Here is a 23,821-nt window from a genome sequence, read left to right as displayed (position 1 = left end):
TATATTATCGTATACACGCCTCCTGATCACTAACTGCAAATCGATATCACATCAAAACACGAGTTTTCATTCACGTTGCAAGCGAAAGCTCTCAAACCAGTCCCAATTCCGGAAGCACAGTTTATTTTTTCCCAAACCCGCTTATAATAGTTAAAAACGTTCCAACTCTCATCTCCCGGTTGTACGAGTATGTTTCGTCCACGATCGACCGATTGTCCGACAAAACGAGCACTATACCTTCGGCGAGCAGATTCCCAAGTCACACGCGCGGCGACAAAAAAAAACACCCGTAAAGCTCTCGCGAGCTTCCAGGGCCCCCCCGCCCTCGTAAAAGCATTCCACCCACGCGAGCGGTGTATACACCATATTCTCCGAAACGGAAAACAAGTAAAAAGAAAAAAAAAAAAAAAAGCTCTCTCGCGTCGCCGAGGCGTCGTCGAGTTGGTCGAAAGAAGGGAGCCGGAGAGAGAAAAGAATGGAAGAAGCGGAGGAGCGAGCGACTTCCCCGGCCAGTCGCTTGGAGACGGGATTTCAAAACGGCCACAGCCGCGCCGCACGTTTTTTCATCTTTATACCACGCACATTTTGGGTATAAAACAATGCAGCCAAAGGATCGAACAGCGACGTAGACAAGCTTTACCTACATCAATTACAAACTCCGACTTTCTGTGTACAGAGTGACTTTGGCGAAAAGTGCCTTTTTTTTTTTTTTAACGTTACGTGACGTTTTTCCCGAGCAGATGAACAAACCAGTTGGTGCACCGAATGACGAAAGGTAAGCTCTTGTGTGATTTATATTTCGTTCGAGGAAAAAAGGAAAAAATCGGTTGGCTTCAAAGTACAATCGTAAAATGTATGAAGGAACCGCTCAAAGTGTCAAAAAGCTGCTTCTTCCGCATCTCCATCAAAGTAATTGTCTTTCCGCGAAATATATAATAGCCAAGTGTGCTGATGCATAACGCATGACAATAAAGTGCTGGCTGACAAAACGATGAACCAACAGATCCGCGGACCAGATCGTTAACTTTTACCACTGATCTTACTCGGCAAGGCGTCCAAGCGTATATATATATATATATATATAGGTATATGTTTCATGATCGCGGGTGTGCACCAAAGTCTTTTGGAGTGCCAATACGAGGGGCCGTGGGGGGAAAGAGGGAGGACGTTGCCGTTCAAAATCTATAAATATATCATAGGCGTTTGCTTTGGTGCTTATTTTCTCTCTCTCCGTCTCTTTGACTCGCGACGTCGCCTTGATTTGTTTTTTCTCCAAGCGCGCGTATTTGGCGCTTCCACGGAAGGTTAAAGTCAATCGGCAAAAGCCCCGATGGGTTTCCGGGAGGCGCTCACGCGTGTTTAACGAGAAAAATGTCCAATTGGCTCTTCTTTTTTTTTTTTTTCCTCCCCGATACTTTTAATCAGAGCGCGGTGTGTTGGATCTCGGAAAAAAACGATTCACGCGCATTTTCGTCGGAAAGTAATACCGATTTCCTTAAACCAAATTCACTTGATGCGGGGAAAAAAGTACATAGACACGTAGTCGCTCGATTTTTCGTAACGGTAGTTTCAGCGAATACGAAACAATAGCATCCGAGTCCGGAGCTGAATTTAGACGAAGAGCGAGAAAACCTGTCAAGCGCTCCCTCTCGTGCATACTTATATACGTATTGTAAAACTGTCAGTGCACAAGGCCTTTCTTTCATTCGACATCAACCACCAACCCCTTGACCCACTTTTTTTTTTTTTTTTTTTTTATTGTAATACTTGTATATACACTCATGGACATATATAACGCGTGTGTAGCGTGGCGTTATTTTCAGAATGAACAATAATGTTCCCGAAACTGTGGCTACTACTGGCGATACTCCATTTCACGTCGAGCTCGACCAATCTACCGAAAACGGTCATAGGTAAGAACCGATTTTTACCGATCGCTACGGATACACATCATATGCGTACACGTGTACGTTGAACCATTGCAGGTGGTATATTTGACCAAGATGCCTTTATGCGCAAGGCTTTCTCGCTGGCCGTTCGCACGATGAACGAGTGCACCTACAACCGAACCATTTGCGATCTCATGCACGCCTGCGACGACAACGTCCACTGCAACGTCTTCCACCTCGTCGAGTTTGCCGCCTTGGTCCTCGAGGCTGACGACGACTTGCTCAACGTGTACAACAAAGGTGATCCCGAAAGAAATAATCAAGTACATATACTTGCGAGCTTGTGGATTGAAAATATATACAAATGGCAAAACTGCGTACCCTTTGATCCCGTAGTTGGCGAACTGGCCGGTCACAACTCGCGGGAGATCGTTAACAACGACTACGGGCTCGCGGCGATAGTCGGGCCGCACAACGAGCTCAGCGCCCGGTACATCCAGGGCCTCTGCGAGATCCACGATCTCCCGCACATCGTCGTCAGGCGGGAGATGGATCACGACAGGCAGAGGTCGATCAATATCTACCCCGACTTGGATACGCTGGCTACTGTGAGGTTTTTTGTTGTTTTTTTTCCTACGATTTGTAATTTCTAACAAATAAACAACTGTCCACAGGTGTACGTCAAGATGATCGAAAAGCTTAACTGGACGTCGTTTTCGATACTTTACGAGAGAACCGAGCACTTCTTGGCCCTGGACAAGGTGCTCAAAATGTACGGCCCGTTCGCCCACTCGGTTTACGCGTTTCGTCTTGGCAGTGGACCCAACTACAGGTGAGGGAGAACAAATTTTTCAACCACCCCCCCCCCCGTTATAGTATATATAAGGTGATGGTGTGAGATTAACGCTTTAGCCAGCCCCTCCTGTTGGCGAAGGAAAAGAACCACAAGTGCTTGATCATCGACTGTTCGTACGAGCGCCTCACGGACATCTTGAAACAGACTCAGGAGGTGGGCATGATGACCGGCTCGTACAAGTACATAATCACGTCATTGGTGAGCATATTGCATATACTTTTGACAGCGATGACAAAATAACTAATTCATCCTTCCCCTCCAGGACCTGCAGACCATCGACTTGCGCCCGTACCAGTACTCGGGGGTCAACATAAGCGGCATTCGACTGATAGACCTGGACAACCCATTCGTGAGCAGTTTCGTGGATCAGCATCTCGACGAGCTCGACATACCTAGCGGCGACAAACTCCGCACCGAGGAGGCTCTCATGTTCGACGCGATAGCCCTGTTTGCCCAATCGTACAAGGAATTGAGCTACGGCTACGACATGAGCGGCGCCCGGTTGTCCGACAAGTACGACCCTACGGCCACCTGGGACAACGGGCTCAGCTTGCGCAACTACATACTGTATGTGAGTATATATCCCTCTCTCTGATGCGTAAGTATATAGTAGTTAGTTATTATTGGTGATGGGTATGTGATGATGAAAAGAACTCGATGAACGGACTGACGGGGCCGGTGATGGTGGACAGCGACGGGTGCCGCAGGCGTTTCAAGCTCGACATCCTGAACCTGCACCGGAGCGGTTTGACCAAGGTCGGGGTGTGGAATCCGGACGACGGGTTCGACGAGCTGCGCCTCATGAACGAGATCAAGCTCAAGCACTTCAACGTCCTCATAACGATGAACCCGCCCTACGCTATGCGGGTCAATTACTCAAAGAGCCTCGAGGGTAACGACAGGTACGAGGGCTTCGTCGTCGACATAATCAAGGAGCTCAGCAGGATGCTCAGGTTCAACTACACCTTTCACGTCCAGGAGGACTCGATAAACGGCATGTGCACCAAGAACAACGGCAAGTGCGCCTGCGACGGCATGATGGGCAAAATACTCAGCAAGGTATACAATAAACGTAAAACACCATTCTGATACGTGGTTGTGGTGGCAGGTGGTTTAAATTTTTGGCTTGCAGGAAATGGACATGGCGATCACGGATCTGACCATCACCGAGGAGCGCGAGCTGTGCGTCGACTTTTCGACGGCCTTCTGGAACTTGGGCATGAGCATTCTGTACAAAAAGCCAATGAAGGCGCCTCCCTCGCTCTTCTCCTTCCTCTCTACCTTCAACCGGGAGGTGTGGATCTACCTGGGGGTCATCTACGTCCTCGTGTCGTTGTTGTTCTTTGTCCTTGGCCGTTTGTGCCCGGCCGAGTGGAACAATCCGTTGCCGTGTATAGACGAGCCGCGCGAGCTGCACAACCAATTCACGATTTGCAACTCCTTCTGGTTCACCATCGGCTCGATAATGCAGCAGGGCTCGGAGATAGCGCCGATCGGCCGGTCGACGCGCACCTTGGCCGGCTGCTGGTGGTTCTATTGTTTGATCATCGTGTCGACGTACACGGCCAATCTGGCGGCGTTTCTGACGATCGAGAGCCCCGTGAGGGAGGTGCGTGGCATCGAGGACCTGTACAATCAGACAAAGATCAAGTTCGGGGCGAAAAAGGACGGCTCGACTTACCAATACTTCGAGAGCTCCAAAAATCCGAAGCACAAGCAACTCGCCGAGCAGATGAAGGCCAAGGATTGGGAAAGGTACATGGTGACCAACAACGAGGACGCCTTCAAGCTCGTGCGTGACGAGAAGTACGCCTTTATCATGGAGTCGTCGTCCATCGAGTACATACAGTACCGGCAGTGCGACCTGGAACAAGCTGGACCGCTCATAGATCAGAAATCATACGCCATTGCTTACGCCGAGGGTGAGTGTTGTTTTTTTTTTTTTTTTTTTTTTTGTTTCTCTCTTCCTTTCATCCCAGTAGATGAAGTGGGAAAAAAAAATTTGGGTGCAGGCTTCGAGTACCACCAACAAATCAGCATGGCCATATCCTCGCTGCAGGAGAAGCTCGTCATTAAGAATCTGTACAACAAGTGGTGGAAGGAGAAGGGCGTGTGCTTCGACTCTACGTCCAATACTCCCGATCCCATGAATCTGGAGCAGTTGGCCGGGGTTTTTCTCGTTCTCGGGGTCGGGGTTTGTCTCTCGCTCGTGTTGACCATCTACGAGTTCTTCGAGGGAGTCAAGACCGTGTCTAAGAAAGAAAACGTAAGCCAACAATTTTTAGTTGTGATGCACGAGCAATTGAGTGAAATTGTTTTTAGATCGAATTCATGGAGAGACTGTCGTCAGAGGCCAAGTTCATAACAACGACCAAGGCGGTCAAGCCGGTGCTAAAGAGGAACAAGTCGTTGGATTCCAATGCATCTGATTACTCGTGCAATTACACGCTCACGACGCAAGCCTGACGGTGTGTAGTCGATCTGTTTGAACATGTTGAAATTCAGATTATTGATTTTTGTACTGTTTGTTAATAAAAATTTTCTTATCTATTTACTTCTTGGCAGGAGTTTTTCGTGAACTTGAATATGGGAAATGCAAATGTAAAAAAAGGCTGCAAAATGAGACGCATAAAGTGTTAAAAATTATTTTTTTTTTTTATTTCAATTTTCATTTGTTTTTTATCTTACACCTAGTAATAAATAATTGACCATTCAAAAACACGTGCTTTTTTATATATTAATATAATTTCATATAGTCCTTTATCAAAAAAAATAAATCAATATTAACGAGATTATGGTAAACGTAATATTTAAAATCCTCGTGCACGTGGAAAAATATTTGGATTTTTCAACATTTCTAATACTATGTATATACTCACTCACATCCATCGTCTTTTGAGTGATATACATACACGCGCACGTAACTATAGACGCACATTAAACATGCTTTCGTTTTATACATCATAAATCATAAAATCAACCAATAACATAGTTGCCTGTGGGAATTGACGTATCACTGCATCATTTAGATGTATGTACATGTATGTATTCTTCCCCATTCGCCATGTGGACAAAAGAGGAAGAGCAAACAAACTTCGAAACTCTAAGCATTTACGAGAGCCAAACAAAAGCATAGGATGGCTTTGTGTATTTTCGTTTGAGAATTTGTTTTTTTTTGTTGCTATTTCACTTAGAAACTTTCAATTGTATCGACAACTACGATTGATAATGTAAATATATGATTTATGATTACTGAATTATGATTTCAAACCATAAAGTAACAAAATAAATTAGGAATAAAAAAAATAATTTCGCCTAATACTTTCATAATGCTAAGTAACTAATGGAAGATTGCACAAAAAAATACAACAACTGACAACTATACAAATGACTGAAAAGTGAATAAAAATTCCACCTTTCTGTTTTAAAATGTAACTTGCACTTATAATACATATATAATATACACAACCATTCCTATGTACAAAAAAACTAAATGATTAATCGTACAAAAAATATTCTTGTATGATTTTTCATAATATTCCTTAATGTTTTTCATTCAACCTGGACAATAAAAATCTCACGTCAGATTGTTCTCAACATTCCAGCCGTCGAGATCATCACCCCAGCCATCCTCCGTGTCGTCCGCTTTTGGTGCCAAGTCAGCGTGAAAGTTGAACGTTGTGTCGATGTGTAAAACCTTAGCTTTCTGTATCACAGGTTCCATGTCTGAGAAAAAGTCAATCTCTTCGACATTCACAACCGATGGGGAAACTTTAATATCCAGTTCTGAAATGTCGGAGATAGGCTTCTTACGCGGATAGTTTTTCGATTTTGATATAGACAATGACGTATTTTTCAGCTCCTCCTCGACAATTCTTGTTTCTTTTAAATTATCCCCTGTAACACTGTCTTCCACGCTCGCTTCATGAGAATCCCAATCGGACCAATTTTCCTCCTCTGCAAAAGTAAAAGTGGCTTCTTCCTTGTCCTCTCCTCCATCTGGTGACGGTCTCTCGGGTAAACACTCACACTCGGATGTTATGTTAATATTATTTGGTTCTATACTTTCCATCTCCGAGGGAGTGCTGAAAGTTACACGAAGATTCTTTTTGCTTCTCCGAGACTTTGGTCGACCGTCAGTAAAAAGTTTACCCCTATTACCACCTATGACTGCGGCTCCTCCAAGGATTGGGACTATGTTTGCTAGAGCATGTAACGTCATGCTCACCAAGTAATCATTGGTGTCTTTGATACCTACCAAAAGCTCAGGAAGCACACGGTGCTTAAGATCTTTCACTTGAAATGCTTTAACAAATGAGCTCAGGTGTGACAGCAGCAGTAATCTGATGGGTGTATCTCGGACACAAAACATTTGTAATAGTCTTGGTACTAGGTAAGCTTGGAAAGTCGCTAACGTCAGTAACTCGGGATCTTCATCTTTATCTGCAAATGTAAATAAATTGATTAAAATGGTGAATCAAAAAATACTTTTGGCATACACCTGAAAGTGCTTCATATCTGCCCTGCTCCAAAACAGATAATCAGCTCTTTCGAGGGTATGCAGAAAATTAATGTCCTAGATTTCCCGTTATCCGCCCTCGGCTTCGCCTCGGACATTTATTCACGTGAAATCTGCGACATTTTTAACCTCGTTCACTAGGTGCGTAATATACTAGTACCTTTTGGTTTTAAAATAAAAGGAAGAAGCTTCGTTTGAGCAGTTTCATCTAGTAGCACCATTCTAGAAAGCAGAAGTTTTCCTAGCTGCTCTGCTACTATCTTTTCAGGAAAGTTTTTTAGCTGTGGAACTAAATTTCTGCAACATACATTTATTGGTAAAAATAGCTTACAAAAAAAAAAATCTTCACTGTCACTTTTCAATTCCATTAAAAATGCATACTTACAAAAAAAAATGTTCTTTTTCACTGTCGTTTTTTAGAGGCAATTCCATTAAGAAAGAATGAATGTTCATGAAGTCATGCACAAAAAAGGGATGACTAGCCAGCGCAGAGAGACTGGTATCTTGGAATTTTTTTTTGCAAAGATCTTTGAACTCTGATAGACCTGGAACATCATCTAAAAAATCGAAATTCATGGATTAAAATGAAATGAAAAAACATGACAAAACAATAGCAATAAACCATTTAACAATCGTAATTTTTACCGTTATTTTTGAGTCCTAAAACTTCATCAGCCAGCACAGCAAAGGCATACTTGTCAATTACAACAAAATCAGAAGTATCTTGTATCCAAGTGTCCTCCATTGGAGATATGGCGTTCTTATAACGATAAGTCTTAATCTTTTTCAAGTAAGACTCTTTTAACTCTGAATGTTTGCAGAAACACTCCAAGCCTCCAAGTTTCCAAGAACCTTCTGTAGTTACATACACAGAGGTGCTACACACATTGTTGTGCGAGCCAGAGGCATTCTCATGCAGAAAAAGCAAAGCCTTCAAAATGTTGTTCAGACCAATACATATCTCCAGGGTAGTTTGAGATCTTATGACATGCTCCAATGGCTTGACTTCCTCACTAACAAAATAAAACATACTACCCTTGGACCAAGAAGACACAAACTTTAATATGCACGGGTGACGATGGAGCATTAAGTTCTGAAAAAACAGAACCAACAACAATATACACTAACCTTATTTAAAAAAAAAAAAGTTCAACAATTGTTAAAAAAAAGAGTAGATTCTCACTTTAGCATTTTTTTCCAAGGGTGTGGGCCTTCCAAAGCTAGGATCAGAGTGTAAAGAGGGTTCGCTAATGAAAATAGACAAACATTGAGGGTTAGTATTCTGGCCTCCAATACTCGCGTTATGAAGCGACCAAGAATCGGTTATTTCCACGGCCTTGCCAATTTCGAGGCCCTTGAGGGCACTCGAGTCATTACCCATGTTGTCGTTATCGTCGTTTTAAAAAGTGAATAGATAAGTCACGAACTCCCGCAAAAGGTCGACCCGAAAAAACTGCAGTTTTAAAAATCGATCGGCTCAGCTGACGCTGACGTCGCTGATGACAATATAACATAATAACATTCTCGTATCTGCTCCAGAGGGCGCGTAGCCTCTGCATCGGCTCTGAGAGCAAAGTTTAAAATAAATTTATAATGCAAATTTTTTTTGTATGGTCCAGGCTAATTAGCATCCCAGAAGCCCCATGTTTCAGTGACCACACTCCTCGCCGATGAGGCCGGCGATCCCTGCCTGGCATCGGATCCGCTAATCCCTACCCATAGCCCTGACACTATTTCGTATTCACCCCCAAGCCCAAAAACCTGTAGGGCGAGAAAAAAATCCTGAAATCTCTCGGAAGGAGGAAAATTCCACGTAAACTCATAAAAATTTTATTAAATTATTTATTAATGTTGCTGGTCTTAATACACGTTTATTTTATTTTTTGAAAATGTGAGTATTTCCTGAGCTAAAAAGTAAAGTAGTTATTCTGTACATTAATCTGTATTATAAAAAAATAAATACATGTACATTACTTTGTTACGTATAAGCATACTCAAATTTTCAATTAGCACATAAATTGTTGGATGGAAAAAATTCGACGAAAATTAATACAAATTTTTAAAAAAATATTCATTGCGTAAGTGACAAAAAAATATGCATATAAACTTTCAATCACAACAATCAATGCAGTTCATTGTACAAAAAAAGTTTTATTAATACATGCTTGCAAGCCGCAAGATGTTTAACATTTCACGATTAATCAAGTTTGAATGTTACTCAATTTGCGCGTCAACAAATGAATTTTCAGTCGGGCCAACACTCAAAGTTCGCATTACGCGACTGTGATCCCGGCAGTTTGTAAATAATTCCTGAGATGCATTGCGTTTGGAGTTGGAATTTGGCCAAGCAAACTGGGTATTTGACCTGGCTCCATCCTACCGAGTCCTGCGGCCAGATGCAAGCGCACATCCGTGATTGCTATGATCAAACAAATATAGGTTTTCATAAATGCACTCAAAACATTTTAATGACCATCATTGTAATGTAGTGTAAACGTACCCGGTAATGGATCTGGTTTAGGATTTTTGGCAAAAATCAATTGACTGTAAGCTGTTTGATATCCAACTGATGCATCTTCAAATTCTAAAAATTGATCGTCTTCTACCAACTGAGTTTGATCCTGTGGCAATTCGAAGAATTCGATTAGGCTAGCTAAAAGACGAGGATACCATATGTTGTACGGACTCTGCAGCATAGCGGGACACTCGACCAAGATGTTCGAAAGGCCCACTGCTGTTATCTTTTTTTCAAATTCACCAGACACTTTTTGCAAATCGGCAATAAATACTTTTTCTATCACCATTCCAAACATACTGAATTATAAAAATAAGAAAAAGAAAAAAAAAACATTAATGTAAATATTGTAGCCTGTAAAATTATTTTAATCACACCGATTTATAAAAACTTATACTCACTTGGCTTGAATGGAATCTATTAAATTCACAAGATTCGTCGCTCCGTATCGAATAACATAGAAATTGAAAAATACAATGAGGCTTTTTACGAATTTCGTTGTTTTGCTGAATGAAAGCCTTTGGAAGAGTAATGTGAAGATCTGCTTCATGTAAGGCTCCATAACATTTCTAAATGCAAAGTAAGCGAATGAGTGCACCAAAATGTGTAATTTATTTATAAAAAAAAAAAATTTACAAACTTACGGTGGGAAGTGCTCAATGATGGCTTGAAGCAAATTGAAGCCCTCGTGATCGTTTGCTTTGGAAGCTATGAGTTTTTGGAAAGCTCCTAGCAATCCACTAACTTTGTCTAAAGCTATAATCTGTTCTGCTCCTTTGCTAACCATTGCTTGCAATAATCGGCTTAGCGGAGGAATATTGCCAGACTTTTCAAATAGAATCGGCTCTAATAAACAAGGAAATAGTGTTATGTACGAATCGGATAGGCCAGATCCTGCTTGCAACTCCAAAAGCAAAGCAAAAATTTGGAAAACATATGGATAGAATTCTGAAATGAAGGTTATTTAGTAAATTATAAATAAATAATCTAATGGTAAATGCATGAACATTGAACTAACCATATACTTCTTGTTGCAAAATAATTTCAAACGTAGGCAATAACACTACTTCGAAAGATGTGGTAGCGCTTGGATTTGTTTTGCAAACGATCCTAAAAGGTTAATTTCATAAACTATAAACTTGCCTACGAAGAAATAGAAATATATATATAAATATTTACTAACTTTATTGATATGCCGATCGTTTCAAAAAGATAGTGATTGAAATGAGGACGACTAGGATTCTTGGCAACAAGGCTGAGTTTTGCTGTTAATTTGACGAGTAAGTTCTCCAAGTAAGGCACGACAGCTTCTTGTAATGTAACAAAACTTCTCATTATGGCTTTCATGATGTACTCATTTTCTTCGGCTCCCGGATGGTCAAAAGCTGTAAACAACTGCGTCAGTAGTTCACCAGCCAATGGTGAAATGTCTTGTGCACTCATTCTGTAAGATTAAATATTTTACTACGTTGCTTACAAAACTAAACTGTTGAATAAAATGAAATACCAACACCGCTGTATTATTTGGTCCTTTAAGAGCAAGTATCTTTTCAATGGCGCAAGCAGCATAACTGTGTATCACAGAACTTGAAGCAGACAAGTGCCTTATCATTTGTGGTAAACTTCCAACGACTTGTTCCCGTGGCAAAATCGATCTGAATACCATTATAAATTTAATGGAATCGGCTTTCAGAACTGGCAACTCGTTAACTAAAATCGTAAGCATTGATGTCATAAAAATTTTTCAGTTAGGTGAAAAATACAGCACTGATCCAACGATTCTTACCATTAGATTTTGCCAACTCCGGTAAAATGTGTTGCTCGGCAAACTGAGGAAGTGGCACCAAATCGCTACTCTGCGTTACACCGTGCTTTTGCGTTTGTCCTTTGCTGGCGCTGCTTGTGATTAAATATATGGCTGCATCTTTGCTGCGCCAATTTTCTTCCGGTTTTAAGGCATAATTTTGTAGCATGGCCTTTAAAAAATGTTGTTCTTGAATTTACGAAAAAAATAGTAAAAAAAAAAAAAAAAAAAATTTAATTTTGGTAATTTAAATCACCAACTTGTATGTAAGAACAGAAAATCTCCATAATCTTGGCTTCAAAGTACTTTGATAGTGTTCTCACGAGATCACAAGCAGCTCGTCGACGCGTGTCAACGTCGCTACCCTCGATATCTCTTCGTATGTATTCTTCAGGATTATCTTCAAACAATTCGTTGTCAGACTCTCGGAACTCCATATTGGGAATAATAACTTTTTCGCAAATGCTACTAAGAACTGCTGGATCTTGAAAAAGATGCTGATGAGCCGCGCGATCGGCAACTGTTGATAAAAATTGTAAAGCATTTGACACTAACTGTAAACAAATCAAATAAACGCAATTATTATTTGTTCTATACTTATTGAATTAATACTCATAAGTTCCGAAATTTTTAATACCATGTCATATTTTGGTTGTTGACCTGTAGAAGTAAGTAAATTCCATACTGCTGTAACGAAATCTTGCAAATACGGCTGGAACTCTTCATCATATTTTTGAGCATACAAGCATAAATTTTCACAAACTTGAGATTTCAGTTGTTCGATAACGCCAGCTTCATCATCACCCTGAGTTCAATAAAAACAATGCATCATAAAGTACTTTGTAAAATAATTCAAATTGATCTTAAATATGCAATATTTACATCAGTTTGTAGAGCTGGAACACTAGTACCTATAAGAATTTTGAAATTTGGCATCCAGGAGGACATGTTATCTTCAAAAAATTCCGGTAAATCCTACAATTTTTAAATAATTTCAACAAAATTTTCATTACGTTTCTATATGTAATATGTATGGATCGTACCTGAGAGTTGAGTGAATAAAATATTTTGCTTAAAATAACTAGAGAACTATAAACGACTTTTAAAACTTCTGCGTTATTGGCGTGTGTTTGAGCAAGATTCATAGTTGCCTGAAATGGGAAAAAATAAAAATAAAAAATGATGTTAGTAAAATTAGAAAAGCTTTATCATACAGTAATCTATTTTTTTTTTTTAAATCTTACCAAAAAAAGATCAGTTACTGGTTTTGCAAACTTCTCAAGCACATACTTAATCTCTAGCCACAAGGTTTGACTCTTAAATTCATATCTGTACTTTTTGAATAGAGAATGAGCTGTGTGTAAGACACCATTGATAACATGAAAATCTCCAGTGTTGAATTTTTCGACCATTTGGTCGATAAGTTCTGGCCAAAGATTAGGAAAATCGTGTTTTCCAATAACTGAGACTGCATCAGACAGTTGTTTTTGTATCGATTCAGGTGAGCGCAACATCAAATCGACAATGAGTCTCTTGATATTTTCACGGTCTTCTTTATGTATAACGTCCCTTCCATCCTCATCCTAGAAACACATTACAAAATATAATTCACATTCTAAAAACGTCAATTGAATATTTTGTAGAAAAGATTAAAAACCTCATTATGTTCAAGTATGCAAAGTATGCATAATAAAATATATTTGTTTGTCCAATACTCACAACTTTCCAGTTCCTTTTGATATAATTTTTGAATGTTATAGCTCCAGCTACACGAATAGTTAAATCAATGTCTGCCTTGTCTACCAAATGGAGGAGAAGCAGAGGATACTGTTGATTTACTTCTATTTGCTCCAGAGCTTTTTCCGCTACAAACCACAAATTAACATTTTAGAAATATTCTAGAACTAAAATTGAAGGTCTGAATGCAACAAGTGCCTCGACACACTTCATCATCAATTTCCTCCTTGAATTATTAATTTTTTTTTCATTTTCTAAAGCACAACTTGAAGTTCGTACTTTATTGAAAACGATTTAGCAATTACAGAAAAATTAAGAGTTATAGTTAATTAACAACGAGATAAGTTCTGAGGCACTTACTACTGGACCTTTAATTGGTAAAGTATGCAAAACAATGCAATATAAATCATAAAATTATAATTACTCTAGACACTTTGATAAAACAATAAGATCAAAAAGATTGACAATCATTACTCTAACATTGTTAGGATATATTTGTAAATTATTTATAAGCACAAAAAAATGTAACTCACCAGGACGCCGAACGTTTACGTCGGGACTAAGTGTCTGGAGCAAGTAATTGCTCAAATTGAGCAGATTCGCATCATTGAGCTCCATTAGAACGAACAATCAAGTTCAGATCGGCAATTAAATTACAAAAAACAAACTCAATTACTTTGAATACTGGGAAAAAGCGTACACATAACACATCAATGCAACCGCCGGTTTACCTCTATTTTTTTCTCTCGAGATTCAACTTCCTAACCTCTCTCGCGCGCACAGAGAGAGATTCAGGTATTTTCGCATTCGCGAATATAGGTGGTACTACTAGTGCTAGTGTTGTGAAAAGGAGGGAAATACAAAAAAATTTTTAACGTAGCATTTATATTTTGTGTATACACTTAGTATTTTCAAGTAGATTATCAACAAAATAAAAGTTATCTTACATTGTAGTGTGCATAAACAAACAATTATATACATTAACGATAAACTAAGTTTATTAATTCAACTTGTATACAAAAATGTATACTATTTGCATCTTGATTTTATTTCTCGATACTTTTCCAACTTCTTCTTTAGGTTTGGGATAGTGTCATTCTGTAATCTACAAGTTATCTCTTCTAACTCGATTTCTGGACGTTTCATCGACGAATCTGATCTGAAGTAATAAAAAGCATGAGCATCTCATAATTACTTCTTAATATAATGTTTGGATGGTAAAAATATACATCTTACAATAAGTTTATAACGGTATCTATTCCTGTAACAAAACTTGTTTTGGACTTCTTTAATGATTCGTTCATCATTGCTTGCTTGTTAACTAGATCGCAGGTATTTTTTGATAATTCCGTTTCAATTTTTTTTGCTTCATTTTCCACAAAATTGATTGTATTCCTCAAAACATCAGAATTCTTATGAAAAAAAAAAAAAAAAAAAAAAAAAAAAATATTACGTCCAACGTCGAACAATAAGATTATAGTTATTCAATCAAACGTTTTTTTTTCACCTACGTAATCCTCATAAGCCTCGCAAAAAGACGAATTAACTTGCTCAAGCTTTTCTACGACAATTGTCCTAGAAGCATACAAAACTATTATCGTGAACATTAGAGAATTAACAAACAATTGTAATTGATACCCACATCTTATCCTTGAGATACTCCATGTTTCTCTTTTGTATTTGCAGCAGTCTATGATGATGATTTTCTAACATTACGCATTTGGCGTTTTTCTGATCTTCATAACGTTGGCATAAATTGTTCAAATTTTCAACATCCAGCTTTGCAAAGTTATCTCTCGTGTGTAAATCGTAAAAATTATGTGAATGTTTCGACTCTTGGATTATTAGATTTTCAAACTTTTCCTTTAACAAATTCAAATACTTGAGTATTCATCATTAAATAAAAAAAAACATTACATCTTACCATTAAAGTTGGAACACTGTTGACCTCATTCGAATCAACGCTGTGCACCGAAGTACTATCTTCCGCTGGAGGTTCGCTCATTTCTATTAACTTGTTAAATAATTAGCACACGAACTCCTGAAATACAATATACTTGGTTTCATCGATTTCAAATTAAGTATTACCTTCGCGAAAACGGAAAACTCACTGATATTTGTTTTGTTTTTATTGACGCCCACATAAAAAAGCGCGCACTTGTTCAAGTTTTTATCAACATATTCTTGAATCTCTTGATATTGGTACAGCTTAAGCATACAAGGTCAAATAATGTTATTAGAAACGAAAAATCAAAACATCTGTAAACGTAAACACTTGTAAACCTAATTGCAAAAAATTCACACCCACATCAATTTTACTCTAAAAATAAAAATACGACTAACCAATTTACTTATACATACCTTACAACGAGATTTGTTGTGTTCTGCCAGAAAATCTCTCGAAAAACTCCTTGATGCCGTCTCCGATCTCCAACGAAAAAAAAAACGTAACAAAGTGTAGGAAAATGACTGTTAATTGATTTGAAAGGGCTTTGCTTGTGCTGCTGTTTCCCCTCCTCTTTCTCTCTCTCATGAGACCGCACACCGCATCACGAAACACCGGCGGGGCGCTCTCCGAACATCTCGTCCGAGCATTCAGGTCGAGACCTGTTGATGCCGCTTATGCGCGAGGGTCGCTGCATTTTCATTTCAACAAGGACATCGGAACGAGTCAGTTGCAGATTTTTCTCTTGGATGAGGGAGTAAGTTACGACCCAGTCAGTAACTTCCAGTGTCTGCTGCCACTTTTTTATCTTCAGCTTCCATGTGCAACTTGGTTTCTTTCAAAAATTAAAATTCCTTCTTCGTGCGTGTGTGCGCTAGTCTGGTCAACAGCATAAAAGAAATATAAAAGCTGGTAAGGAAATTTTTAATGTTATGCCTTGCATGTTTACCACGCGTGTGTATGATGAAAAAAAAAAGAAAAAATAATTTTTTTGAGACAAACGAACAAAGCAAGTTCCAAAAATAAAGGTGGGAATGCAAGAGCAAGTAATAGAGTACGAAAAAAAATTAACTCATCCGTGTTTGTTTTTGTCTCTACGATTTTTCTCTTCTGCATGACGGTGGTGATTCTGAGAACTGTGTCGCGTGTGTTCTCTCTCGTCCGCTCTTAGCCTCCCCATAATGAGTTTGTAATTTCCATTATTTAGGCGAGATTGAATCTTTTGTAACGTAGTCGCCTACATTTCGTAAGAAGTTATAGCTTTTAGATTCGATTTATCCAGAAATCGTATAAATTGCGACTGTTGTGAGTATCCGACCATTTCACATCAGTTAAGCACGTTTGCTTTTTGTAAAGCAATTAATATTTTACACTGACGGTCTTATAAATTCTTGCACGTATAGCATATTTGTAGAGCCAAAACATTTTTGCATCATCCGTACTTTTTTGTCTACTAAAATTGAATTAATCGTACAAAATTACAGCAAAATACGAGATGCCAAAAAACAAAAACAAACCAAACGCCTTCTTGGCCTTCATGATTGAATGGAAAAAAGACCAAGAACGTAAAGGACGTACTTTCCCCAATGGACTCAAAGATATTCAAATGGACCCTGACTGCAACAAGGAGTGGCAAGTGGGTTACTTGTCACTTTGAAAGCTTATTGGTATTAATTCACACTAATTTTTATTTAAGGAATTGTCTGAGCACGATAAGGCGTACTACAAAGAACTTTGTAAAAAGGAGACCACACAGAAAACTAAAAAGAGAACTGGTATCGGAGAATTGGTGGAAGATATTAAAATAGCTGAACAGAAAGAAAAAGAATTCCATGACAATATGATAGAGTACATTTCTGATCTGATAAAAATGGCCAAGGTCAAAAATGGTAAAAATTACGATACTCTGAAAATTCTAATCGTGATCAAAACTCATTTGTTTGTGGTATCTTATAGCCGTACCGGATATAAAATTTTTTCTCATCCACGTCAACTACTTCTATTTTCGAGTAATAGACAACAACCAACTTGAATACTATCCAGCTGAAATAGCGATTGGGGAATTCACGCTGAGGGATGGTCTCTCACGAATTCACAATGTTATCATCAACGAAAAAATCATAATGGGCCATACTCAATCTGCCAAAGAGCAGAGCGAAAAGACCCACCAAATTCCAATTGAGCCGGAATTCGGGAAAGAAGATTATTGTCAAATTTTTCGCGAAATTTGCGAATTTCTCGAGCCTGCTAAAAAAAATGGAACGTATCCTCCATTGTATACAGTAAGCAAAATGGAAGACATTCATACTTGTGCAAAATCCGTACTCGCAAGGTTATCAGCTGCAAACAGTAAGTTTTAATTATTTTTAAAGATAATTCAATGTTTATGGATGGTTTCAAAAAAAAACAATTATTTCAGATGAATCCGACCAATTCTTTAAATTGTACTCTTTTGAAGATTTTTTTACAATCGTGTACAACTCAATCGATGCAATGGTTATTTCGTGTCCCCTTGAACCCGTCACTGCATTGATTGAAATTAAAAAAGATCCCTATGGTTATAAACCAGATCTTTGTTGCACTGTGAGTTTTTGATGATTAAAGATTTTTTTAGTAATTTGCTAAACTCAGAACCAAATTATTGAACAAGTCTAACATAAAATTTATAGTTTTATTGTTATAGCATAATATTATAAGCTTTATATTATTTTAGTATCACGAATCCGTTCAAGTTGGGACGCTACATTGTAGTCATTCTATCATTCAGCGTTGGTTTTTCATATTGTGCAATTTTTGCTGTGAACCCTTAGGTATTGATATGATACAAGGAGTTCACTTACCTAAAGAACACATCTATCTTACAGAATCTTTAGCTGCATTAAGTATTTGTAACAGAAGCAGAAGGTCAAGTTCCTTAATGTCATTATCTGAGGTAGATTTTTGCAAATTTCATGCAAGTGCTGGCAATTAAAAGAAAAGAAGTATTGATACATATTTAATTTTGTTTACAGTCGAGTTACGATCACAAAAAGCATTCATCTGAGAGAACGTATGCTGAAGAACAGCGTCGCAGAGCTGAAGCTAGTTCAAGACCACTTTACATCGTTGAAAAAAGTCAAGTGAAACCACCTCCTGTTAAAAAGGTGTGTTAAATTATTGTTACATAAGACCATAGATAATTTTTCATCATTAACTAAACTTCACAACTAAAATAATTTTTAATAAAATCAGTGTATAGCTAGTGTCTTTTTTATATTTTTAACGGACTAATTTGATGCAGTTAGTTACCGTGTAACTTTTATAAGTACTGTTCTGAAATTACTAGTATCATGAATTAAAATATAATACATTTTTATTATTTTAGCCTCAGGAACCTGTTGTGCAAAGGCCCTTGCGACCTCCGCTAACCAAAAGTAAGATATTTTTTTACCCCTTCTAAATTTATTCTTTCGCTTGCTCAACCTTAATTTATATTTTCAGGTGTTGGGTTGACTTTTGATAGCACTGATACAGAAAGTATGACAGATAGTTTATTCAGTGAGTGCAGTTTTCCATCTATTGGTACGTAATTGGATAATCCATTTTTTTTTTTTTTTTTTTTTTCTCCGAACTCCGATTCTACAGAGATTTTTTTAACCTTGTAGGAAGAGGTGCCATTAAAAAAAAAACTGAGCCAAAACGTAATGGTGCAGGCCATGGTAAGTTTAATTAACATTGCGTTACTTAGTGTATAAAAATTTAAAAAATATTTTTTGTTCAATGCAGGTTACGCAGATGCTGTCAAATCATAGATCATTTTAGTTTAGTTATTGATAATTTATTTCAATAATTTTTGTGTTTATCATAACTTTCGAAGTAGAGAGATTTCATTGTTTAGTCAATGACCACAATGTTCTAGAAATCAAAAATGTTTTTTTTTTTTTTTTTTTCTTTTCGAAGAGTAATCGATATGTAGTAAATAAAAACATTATCTAGTTAATTTAGATTACCAATATGAAAAAGAGTGAATGTAATACAATCATAGTACAAGTTGTGCTTACAACTATTTTCTTTATTTAAACTTAAATAAAACACTTGTGATGTTTTACAAGTTTGAATTTTGAATGAAACCGTTATCCCCAAAACCGGAAGTAACGAAGAAAATCGAAAACAAACGGGTGTAGCTGCCACTGTACTCTAGTGTAGTGCTATGGCCAGCTCAGCAGTGTCGGTGTGTTACCAAATTGTACATTATTCATCGTATCAATGATGTGGACTGGTCTGGTTAGGATCTAAACGCGCAATTTCGTTTTCCATTTAAGTTTTTACAACGTTGACGATTTAAACTTCAATCTTTTATTGCTCAAACGTTACAATTGTACATAGAATTTGGTAAAGTAGAAACAAATTGCGTGCGTTTTCAACTTATTGATACTACAGTGCGTAGGATTGTTCGATCTTGATAACAAAAGACCGGCTAATCGTCCATTTTTATTTTTGTGAGTATGTAATATTTTCGATTTTCATCATACTAGTTTTATTCACAGTTTAATTCAAAGAAGTAGAAAAAATTCAAAACCAAGGAATTTGAAATCGATTAGTGTTTTTCTTACTGACTTGCACACAACTAATAAAATTATCCCTCGTTATTTTTTCGTTTACGAAAATAAACATGACGTGTGTTACCTTTTCGTAACTTCAGAACAAGCATTTACATTATCAGTGTTTCTAATAAAACTCAAGTTATCGAGTTTTACGTAGTTTTAAAGAAATTTTCAAAAACTCATACTTTCACTGTACATAATTCAATAGTTGTTAAATAACATCTTACTTTTCAACAAAGTACAATGGTCAACAAAAAGAACGGCTACTCCGTCTTTACAGTAGAATGGAAAAAGAACCAAGAAAAACAAGGTCGGAAATTTAACAGTGTGAAAGATGTGTTTACTAACCCTGCCTGTGTTGCAGCATGGAAGGTGAGCTTTTATGCAATTTTAAATCTTTCATACCAAATTGGAACTGAAATTGAAAAAAAAAATGTTTAGGCTCTGTCAGATGCCCAAAAGGCTGAATACAAAACTATGGCTAAACAATCTGTTAATGACTGTATTAAAAAAACTTCAGTTGGTGAGTCAATTGAAGAAATCAAAAGAGCTGAGCAAGAAAACCTTCGGTTGATGGACAACATGAAAGAATACATTAACACGACAGTAGAAGAATCAAACAAAAAGAAAAGTAAGATTTGATCATAATATATTACACTACAACGTAAATTATTGAAATATAGTGTTCACTCAAAAACAAATATTTTTTATTGCAGCTTTGCCAGAACATAAGTTTTACGTCATCCAAGTAAATTACTTTTATTGTCGTCAGCTGGAAGACAATACTCTAGATTATTGCCCAGCCGAAATTGGAATAGCCGAATTTTCATTGCAACATGGCGTTGAAAGAGTTTACCACGAGATAATAACGCCAAAGATCAGAGTTGGGTACGCTTACGAAGCTAAGTCACGCAGCGCTATGACTCACAATTTGCCGTCTATTGAAAACGATGGTTTTCCATCAAAGGAATTCAATGGACAGTTACTAGCGGATATTTGCAAATTCTTACAGCCTGGTCGGGAAAACGGCAGACTGCCTCCTCTGTACACTCGGTTTGCTGAAGAAGACTTAAAATTTCCCGTGGAAAATATCATGGAGAAATTAACTAATGGTAACTATTAAATAGATACTTTTGAAGAAACGTGTTACATTTATCATGCAGCTGAATACAATAAATAATTTAATCCACGTAGAATTCGGCAATGAAAGATTTAGAATCTATTCACTGGAAGAACTTTTTGCGAGTCTGTACAACGTCAATAGACCCAGTGGTACTGTTCTCATGAATTCAGTAATTGCTAACATGGAGTTGAAAAAAGATCCGTATGAGTACAAAAAGGGCACTGAGTGTAAGGTAAGTGTTAAATAGAAGATATCGTTTTTAGCATCATAACTACCGATCAAATTTATCCAGTTAGTGGTCTCGAAACATCTAATTGTTTTGCTAAATTAATTTGAGTGGTGTAACATAAACACATTGTAATTTTTCATCTAGTTCCATCAAGACATTGGGGCAGGAAAACACTGTAGCCAGTCCATGGCTCAGCGCTGGACTTTTGTTATATCAAATCACTGCTGTCCATCATTTGGGATTAAGATTGAGCCTAACTATTATACATTAAACACAAATCGTGTTGACGGAATTAATTGTTTAAGCGCCAAGATGGGACACATGGAAATAAACGAGAAAAAAAATTGTCCTGAATTTGCAACCGGCCCACCAACCGGGGTAAGTAAATGTTCATAGAAATCAAACAGTTATAATATTTTTTCCCCGCCACATCGGAAAACGGTGCAATAAAAGTATGTATGTATGTATGTGTGTGTAGAAACTTTTAGTACGCCCATAGTCTCCCCTTGCTTCGAAAACAGTTCACAGTACACGTCATCCTTATACTATTGATTTTGAATGCTGACTAATAAATTTGGTATGATACAGTACATACATTGTTGACACGTGCTTGCTTTCTATAGGGCCTTTGAACTTCCCCATCTAGTGTTTTCAACCACCAATTGAGTAATGTAATTATTGTGTAGTGAACAAAAATTTATGATTATAAACATATAATTATATTTATTTTAATCAAGGGATTACAAATATTTTGAAATGCTTCAGGCAATTAGAAAGTACACGAAAACTCGTGCGGAAAGATCCCAAAGTGAAGAGGAACATAGAAAATTCTCCGCCGCATCCGAGCCTCCACTCCACATCGTTCAACACGGCAACGTAGAAGATGTACATAAAGCCGAGTCAATTTTCCCCAGAGAATTCGTTGCAGCTGCGAGCAGGGAACCAGCCACTGCACTGCGAACTAGTTGTAAGCATTTGTAACAGATCTATTTAAAAAAAAATTTTTTTTAATTTTCTAAATTATTAATAATTTTAGTTTCAACTGCGTTTTCAAGTCCATCGACTGACTCGGATGATTCGTACCAAAATGATTTTCCTCCATTGAATATTGGTCAGTATGAAGAAAGATTAATTTTTATAATTGTAGTAATGTTTCACAAACTTTGCTGTCTGAGTTTGAATTTTGCACCGAAAGGTTTATAATTACTTGTTTTTTACAGGACGCGGAGGGAGAAGAACTTCTAATATGCCACCAAAACCTGTCAATTATGCTTCCAAACTAAAAAAGTAAAAAGATACAAGGTATAGTTATATTTACCTTTTGCACGTTTGTTTGTTTGGAAATTTTCAATCGCACATCGTTTATTGAACAATGTATCGAAATGTTAGTAGAACCCCATTACTAAATATTTATATTGACGAAAATTAGGTGGTTCGTTTTTATATTTTATAAAACTACGTTTATACAAATTGTTTTAATTATACATATTTTAAATAATCGGATGAACTTATCAGCGTTTTTGATCTATTTAAAAAAGGCATAGTAGATACTTCTTTGTAGTCTTTTATACGCCAATAAATATTATTTTTATTACTATATTGATGATGTGACCCAAATTACTCGAAAAAAATTTTACATATAAATTTTGCATTCAATTGAAAAGAATTTCAGTAATTCTTGCTCAGAGATATATTTTGTGCCTTTCACCGAAAGATTTATATTAATTACTTACAAACAGTTTTGTATGTAATGTAATGAGAGTGTTGAACAAATGCGGCCTTAACTGCAAGTTTTTAAGGTCAAGTAATTCATGTTGAGTGTACTATGTATTTTACAATTGTCTATGTTGTAAAACTTGACTTAATTGGGGGAAAAAAAAAAAAAAAAACTTGTCACAACCCAAAAATTTGACCATAATAAAGCTCGTTTAATTTTTAAAATAAGTGAAAGAATATAAATCAAGCGAAAGTTAATTATCATAAACTGTATAGACACGTTATGGAATCCTTTGAATCATAAGGCCGCATTATTTGGTGCATTAAAACATTCATCATTTTCTTAGAAAAAATGAAATTTTTATTTTTTAGTTCCTATCTAGGTTTAATTAATTTTTTTCTTCTACATATTAAGTTTGTATTTCAATACACTATCGTAAATTAAATTACAACTTGCATCTGTCATATTGTAAATGCAAGATTAATGGTTATTGGCTGGTTATATGTACTTTACAATGGTATGTATCTAGAATGATTTAACTTGAATCATGACAGCAATAAAACTTGAACTTGCATAATTATTATACACATTAACAAGAAATACGTTGAAATTTATAATTTTTTGTTCCCGATAAAACCAACTTCAAATTTTCGTAATGTACACTGACTGCGTTGAAAATATGTCTTTGATCACTACCGCTAGTACAGAATTGAAAAATAGTTGATTAAAATTAAATTAGTTGTTTTTACTCTTAAGCAAAAAAATTGTATACTACCAAAATAATAAACTGTGCATGAAAATCTATTTTTCCTCAATAAAATCAAGTTTTGTAAATTAAAACGTCTTGCGTTATTCTTAAACGTATCGTGCATACTAGAATAGTGGAAAATAAAATATTTTAATT

General features: G+C 37.0%; 6 protein-coding genes across 10 annotated transcripts; 3 read left to right on the top strand and 3 right to left on the bottom strand.

The window, feature by feature from the left end:
- Positions 1-1,978: 1,978 nt before the first annotated feature.
- On the top strand, positions 1,979-5,464 carry LOC106636602 (glutamate receptor ionotropic, kainate 3-like; the record flags this gene model as incomplete). The annotated part of the gene is made up of 10 exons (XM_014349017.2): positions 1,979-2,189; positions 2,286-2,497; positions 2,564-2,721; positions 2,802-2,943; positions 3,008-3,316; positions 3,397-3,804; positions 3,878-4,667; positions 4,758-5,011; positions 5,068-5,213; positions 5,311-5,464. Coding segments are annotated over 9 exons (2,628 nt in total), but the record flags the coding sequence as incomplete, so codon positions are not given.
- A 676-nt stretch (positions 5,465-6,140) lies between these two features.
- Positions 6,141-8,744, bottom strand: LOC106636609 (protein-associating with the carboxyl-terminal domain of ezrin). Of its 2 annotated transcripts, XM_014349027.2 has the most exons (6): positions 8,642-8,744; positions 8,448-8,511; positions 7,910-8,357; positions 7,650-7,821; positions 7,425-7,561; positions 6,141-7,188 (listed from the first exon to the last, which is right to left on the bottom strand). In XM_014349027.2, the coding sequence occupies exons 3-6, from the start codon at positions 8,349-8,351 to the stop codon at positions 6,323-6,325; spliced, it is 1,617 nt and encodes a 538-aa protein (XP_014204513.2). In that variant the 5' UTR covers positions 8,352-8,357; positions 8,448-8,511; positions 8,642-8,744; the 3' UTR covers positions 6,141-6,322. The 2 variants fall into 2 exon arrangements, with proteins under 2 accessions (XP_014204513.2, XP_014204511.2); XM_014349025.2 differs by having other exon boundaries at positions 8,448-8,744.
- A 376-nt stretch (positions 8,745-9,120) lies between these two features.
- On the bottom strand, positions 9,121-14,081 carry Cse1 (chromosome segregation 1). Its single transcript, XM_014348950.2, has 15 exons — positions 13,854-14,081; positions 13,303-13,448; positions 12,828-13,166; positions 12,627-12,734; positions 12,466-12,558; positions 12,221-12,388; positions 11,844-12,137; positions 11,566-11,755; positions 11,291-11,489; positions 10,963-11,223; positions 10,798-10,889; positions 10,424-10,727; positions 10,181-10,348; positions 9,765-10,078; positions 9,121-9,683 (listed from the first exon to the last, which is right to left on the bottom strand). Exons 1-15 carry the CDS (start codon positions 13,936-13,938, stop codon positions 9,538-9,540), a joined length of 2,907 nt encoding a protein of 968 aa, XP_014204436.2. The 5' UTR covers positions 13,939-14,081; the 3' UTR covers positions 9,121-9,537.
- A 236-nt stretch (positions 14,082-14,317) lies between these two features.
- Positions 14,318-15,887, bottom strand: LOC106636532 (uncharacterized). The gene is made up of 6 exons (XM_014348929.2): positions 15,682-15,887; positions 15,245-15,361; positions 14,963-15,183; positions 14,832-14,895; positions 14,557-14,732; positions 14,318-14,479 (listed from the first exon to the last, which is right to left on the bottom strand). Exons 2-6 carry the CDS (start codon positions 15,323-15,325, stop codon positions 14,350-14,352), a joined length of 672 nt encoding a protein of 223 aa, XP_014204415.2. The 5' UTR covers positions 15,326-15,361; positions 15,682-15,887; the 3' UTR covers positions 14,318-14,349.
- A 26-nt stretch (positions 15,888-15,913) lies between these two features.
- Positions 15,914-19,157, top strand: LOC106636626 (protein maelstrom homolog). Its single transcript, XM_089592889.1, has 11 exons — positions 15,914-16,177; positions 16,750-16,901; positions 16,962-17,154; positions 17,222-17,614; positions 17,685-17,848; positions 17,979-18,197; positions 18,277-18,408; positions 18,630-18,678; positions 18,746-18,826; positions 18,910-18,963; positions 19,031-19,157. Exons 2-11 carry the CDS (start codon positions 16,761-16,763, stop codon positions 19,054-19,056), a joined length of 1,452 nt encoding a protein of 483 aa, XP_089449015.1. The 5' UTR covers positions 15,914-16,177; positions 16,750-16,760; the 3' UTR covers positions 19,057-19,157.
- A 285-nt stretch (positions 19,158-19,442) lies between these two features.
- Positions 19,443-23,245, top strand: LOC106636596 (protein maelstrom 2). 4 transcript variants are annotated; one of them, XM_023389616.2, is made up of 9 exons: positions 19,443-19,743; positions 20,057-20,220; positions 20,290-20,479; positions 20,565-20,960; positions 21,043-21,203; positions 21,345-21,578; positions 21,966-22,167; positions 22,237-22,311; positions 22,421-23,245. In XM_023389616.2, exons 2-9 carry the CDS (start codon positions 20,092-20,094, stop codon positions 22,489-22,491), a joined length of 1,458 nt encoding a protein of 485 aa, XP_023245384.2. In that variant the 5' UTR covers positions 19,443-19,743; positions 20,057-20,091; the 3' UTR covers positions 22,492-23,245. The 4 variants fall into 4 exon arrangements, with proteins under 4 accessions (XP_023245384.2, XP_023245383.2, XP_014204496.2 ...); XM_023389615.2 differs by having other exon boundaries at positions 19,444-19,743; positions 20,088-20,220; XM_014349010.2 differs by having other exon boundaries at positions 19,444-19,747; positions 20,088-20,220.
- Positions 23,246-23,821: the final 576 nt, after the last annotated feature.

This window comes from Copidosoma floridanum, unplaced genomic scaffold (genome assembly GCF_036245765.1).
Source record: "Copidosoma floridanum isolate Cflo_tuat_1 unplaced genomic scaffold, Cflo_Japanese_pri ptg000019l, whole genome shotgun sequence".
Classification (NCBI taxonomy): Eukaryota; Metazoa; Arthropoda; class Insecta; order Hymenoptera; family Encyrtidae; genus Copidosoma; species Copidosoma floridanum.
Note: the sequence above shows the minus strand (reverse complement) of the source record. Positions and strands in the feature narration are given on the sequence as shown.

Excerpts from the sequence above, each read along its gene's own strand:
- LOC106636609 (XM_014349025.2), bottom strand. The coding sequence starts at position 8,645 with ATGGGTAATGACTCGAGTGCCCTCAAGGGCCTCGAAATTGGCAAGGCC. Across the intron at positions 8,358-8,447 it reads CCTTGGAAAAAAATGCTAAA|AACTTAATGCTCCATCGTCA; the intron begins GTGAGAATCTAC and ends CTGTTTTTTCAG. Across the intron at positions 7,189-7,424 it reads TTTTATTTTAAAACCAAAAG|ATAAAGATGAAGATCCCGAG; the intron begins GTACTAGTATAT and ends TTACATTTGCAG.
- Cse1 (XM_014348950.2), bottom strand. The coding sequence starts at position 13,938 with ATGGAGCTCAATGATGCGAATCTGCTCAATTTGAGCAATTACTTGCTC. Across the intron at positions 12,735-12,827 it reads CAGTAACTGATCTTTTTTTG|GCAACTATGAATCTTGCTCA; the intron begins GTAAGATTTAAA and ends TTCCCATTTCAG. Across the intron at positions 11,756-11,843 it reads TTTTCTGTTCTTACATACAA|GCCATGCTACAAAATTATGC; the intron begins GTTGGTGATTTA and ends CATTTTTTAAAG.
- LOC106636532 (XM_014348929.2), bottom strand. The coding sequence starts at position 15,325 with ATGAGCGAACCTCCAGCGGAAGATAGTACTTCGGTGCACAGCGTTGAT. Across the intron at positions 15,184-15,244 it reads ACAGTGTTCCAACTTTAATG|GAAAAGTTTGAAAATCTAAT; the intron begins GTAAGATGTAAT and ends AATTTGTTAAAG. Across the intron at positions 14,480-14,556 it reads GATACCGTTATAAACTTATT|ATCAGATTCGTCGATGAAAC; the intron begins GTAAGATGTATA and ends TTATTACTTCAG.
- LOC106636626 (XM_089592889.1), top strand. The coding sequence starts at position 16,761 with ATGCCAAAAAACAAAAACAAACCAAACGCCTTCTTGGCCTTCATGATT. Across the intron at positions 17,849-17,978 it reads AACCAGATCTTTGTTGCACT|TATCACGAATCCGTTCAAGT; the intron begins GTGAGTTTTTGA and ends ATATTATTTTAG. Across the intron at positions 18,198-18,276 it reads CCTTAATGTCATTATCTGAG|TCGAGTTACGATCACAAAAA; the intron begins GTAGATTTTTGC and ends TTTTGTTTACAG.
- LOC106636596 (XM_023389616.2), top strand. The coding sequence starts at position 20,092 with ATGGTCAACAAAAAGAACGGCTACTCCGTCTTTACAGTAGAATGGAAA. Across the intron at positions 20,221-20,289 it reads CCTGTGTTGCAGCATGGAAG|GCTCTGTCAGATGCCCAAAA; the intron begins GTGAGCTTTTAT and ends AAAAATGTTTAG. Across the intron at positions 22,168-22,236 it reads CACTGCACTGCGAACTAGTT|TTTCAACTGCGTTTTCAAGT; the intron begins GTAAGCATTTGT and ends TAATAATTTTAG.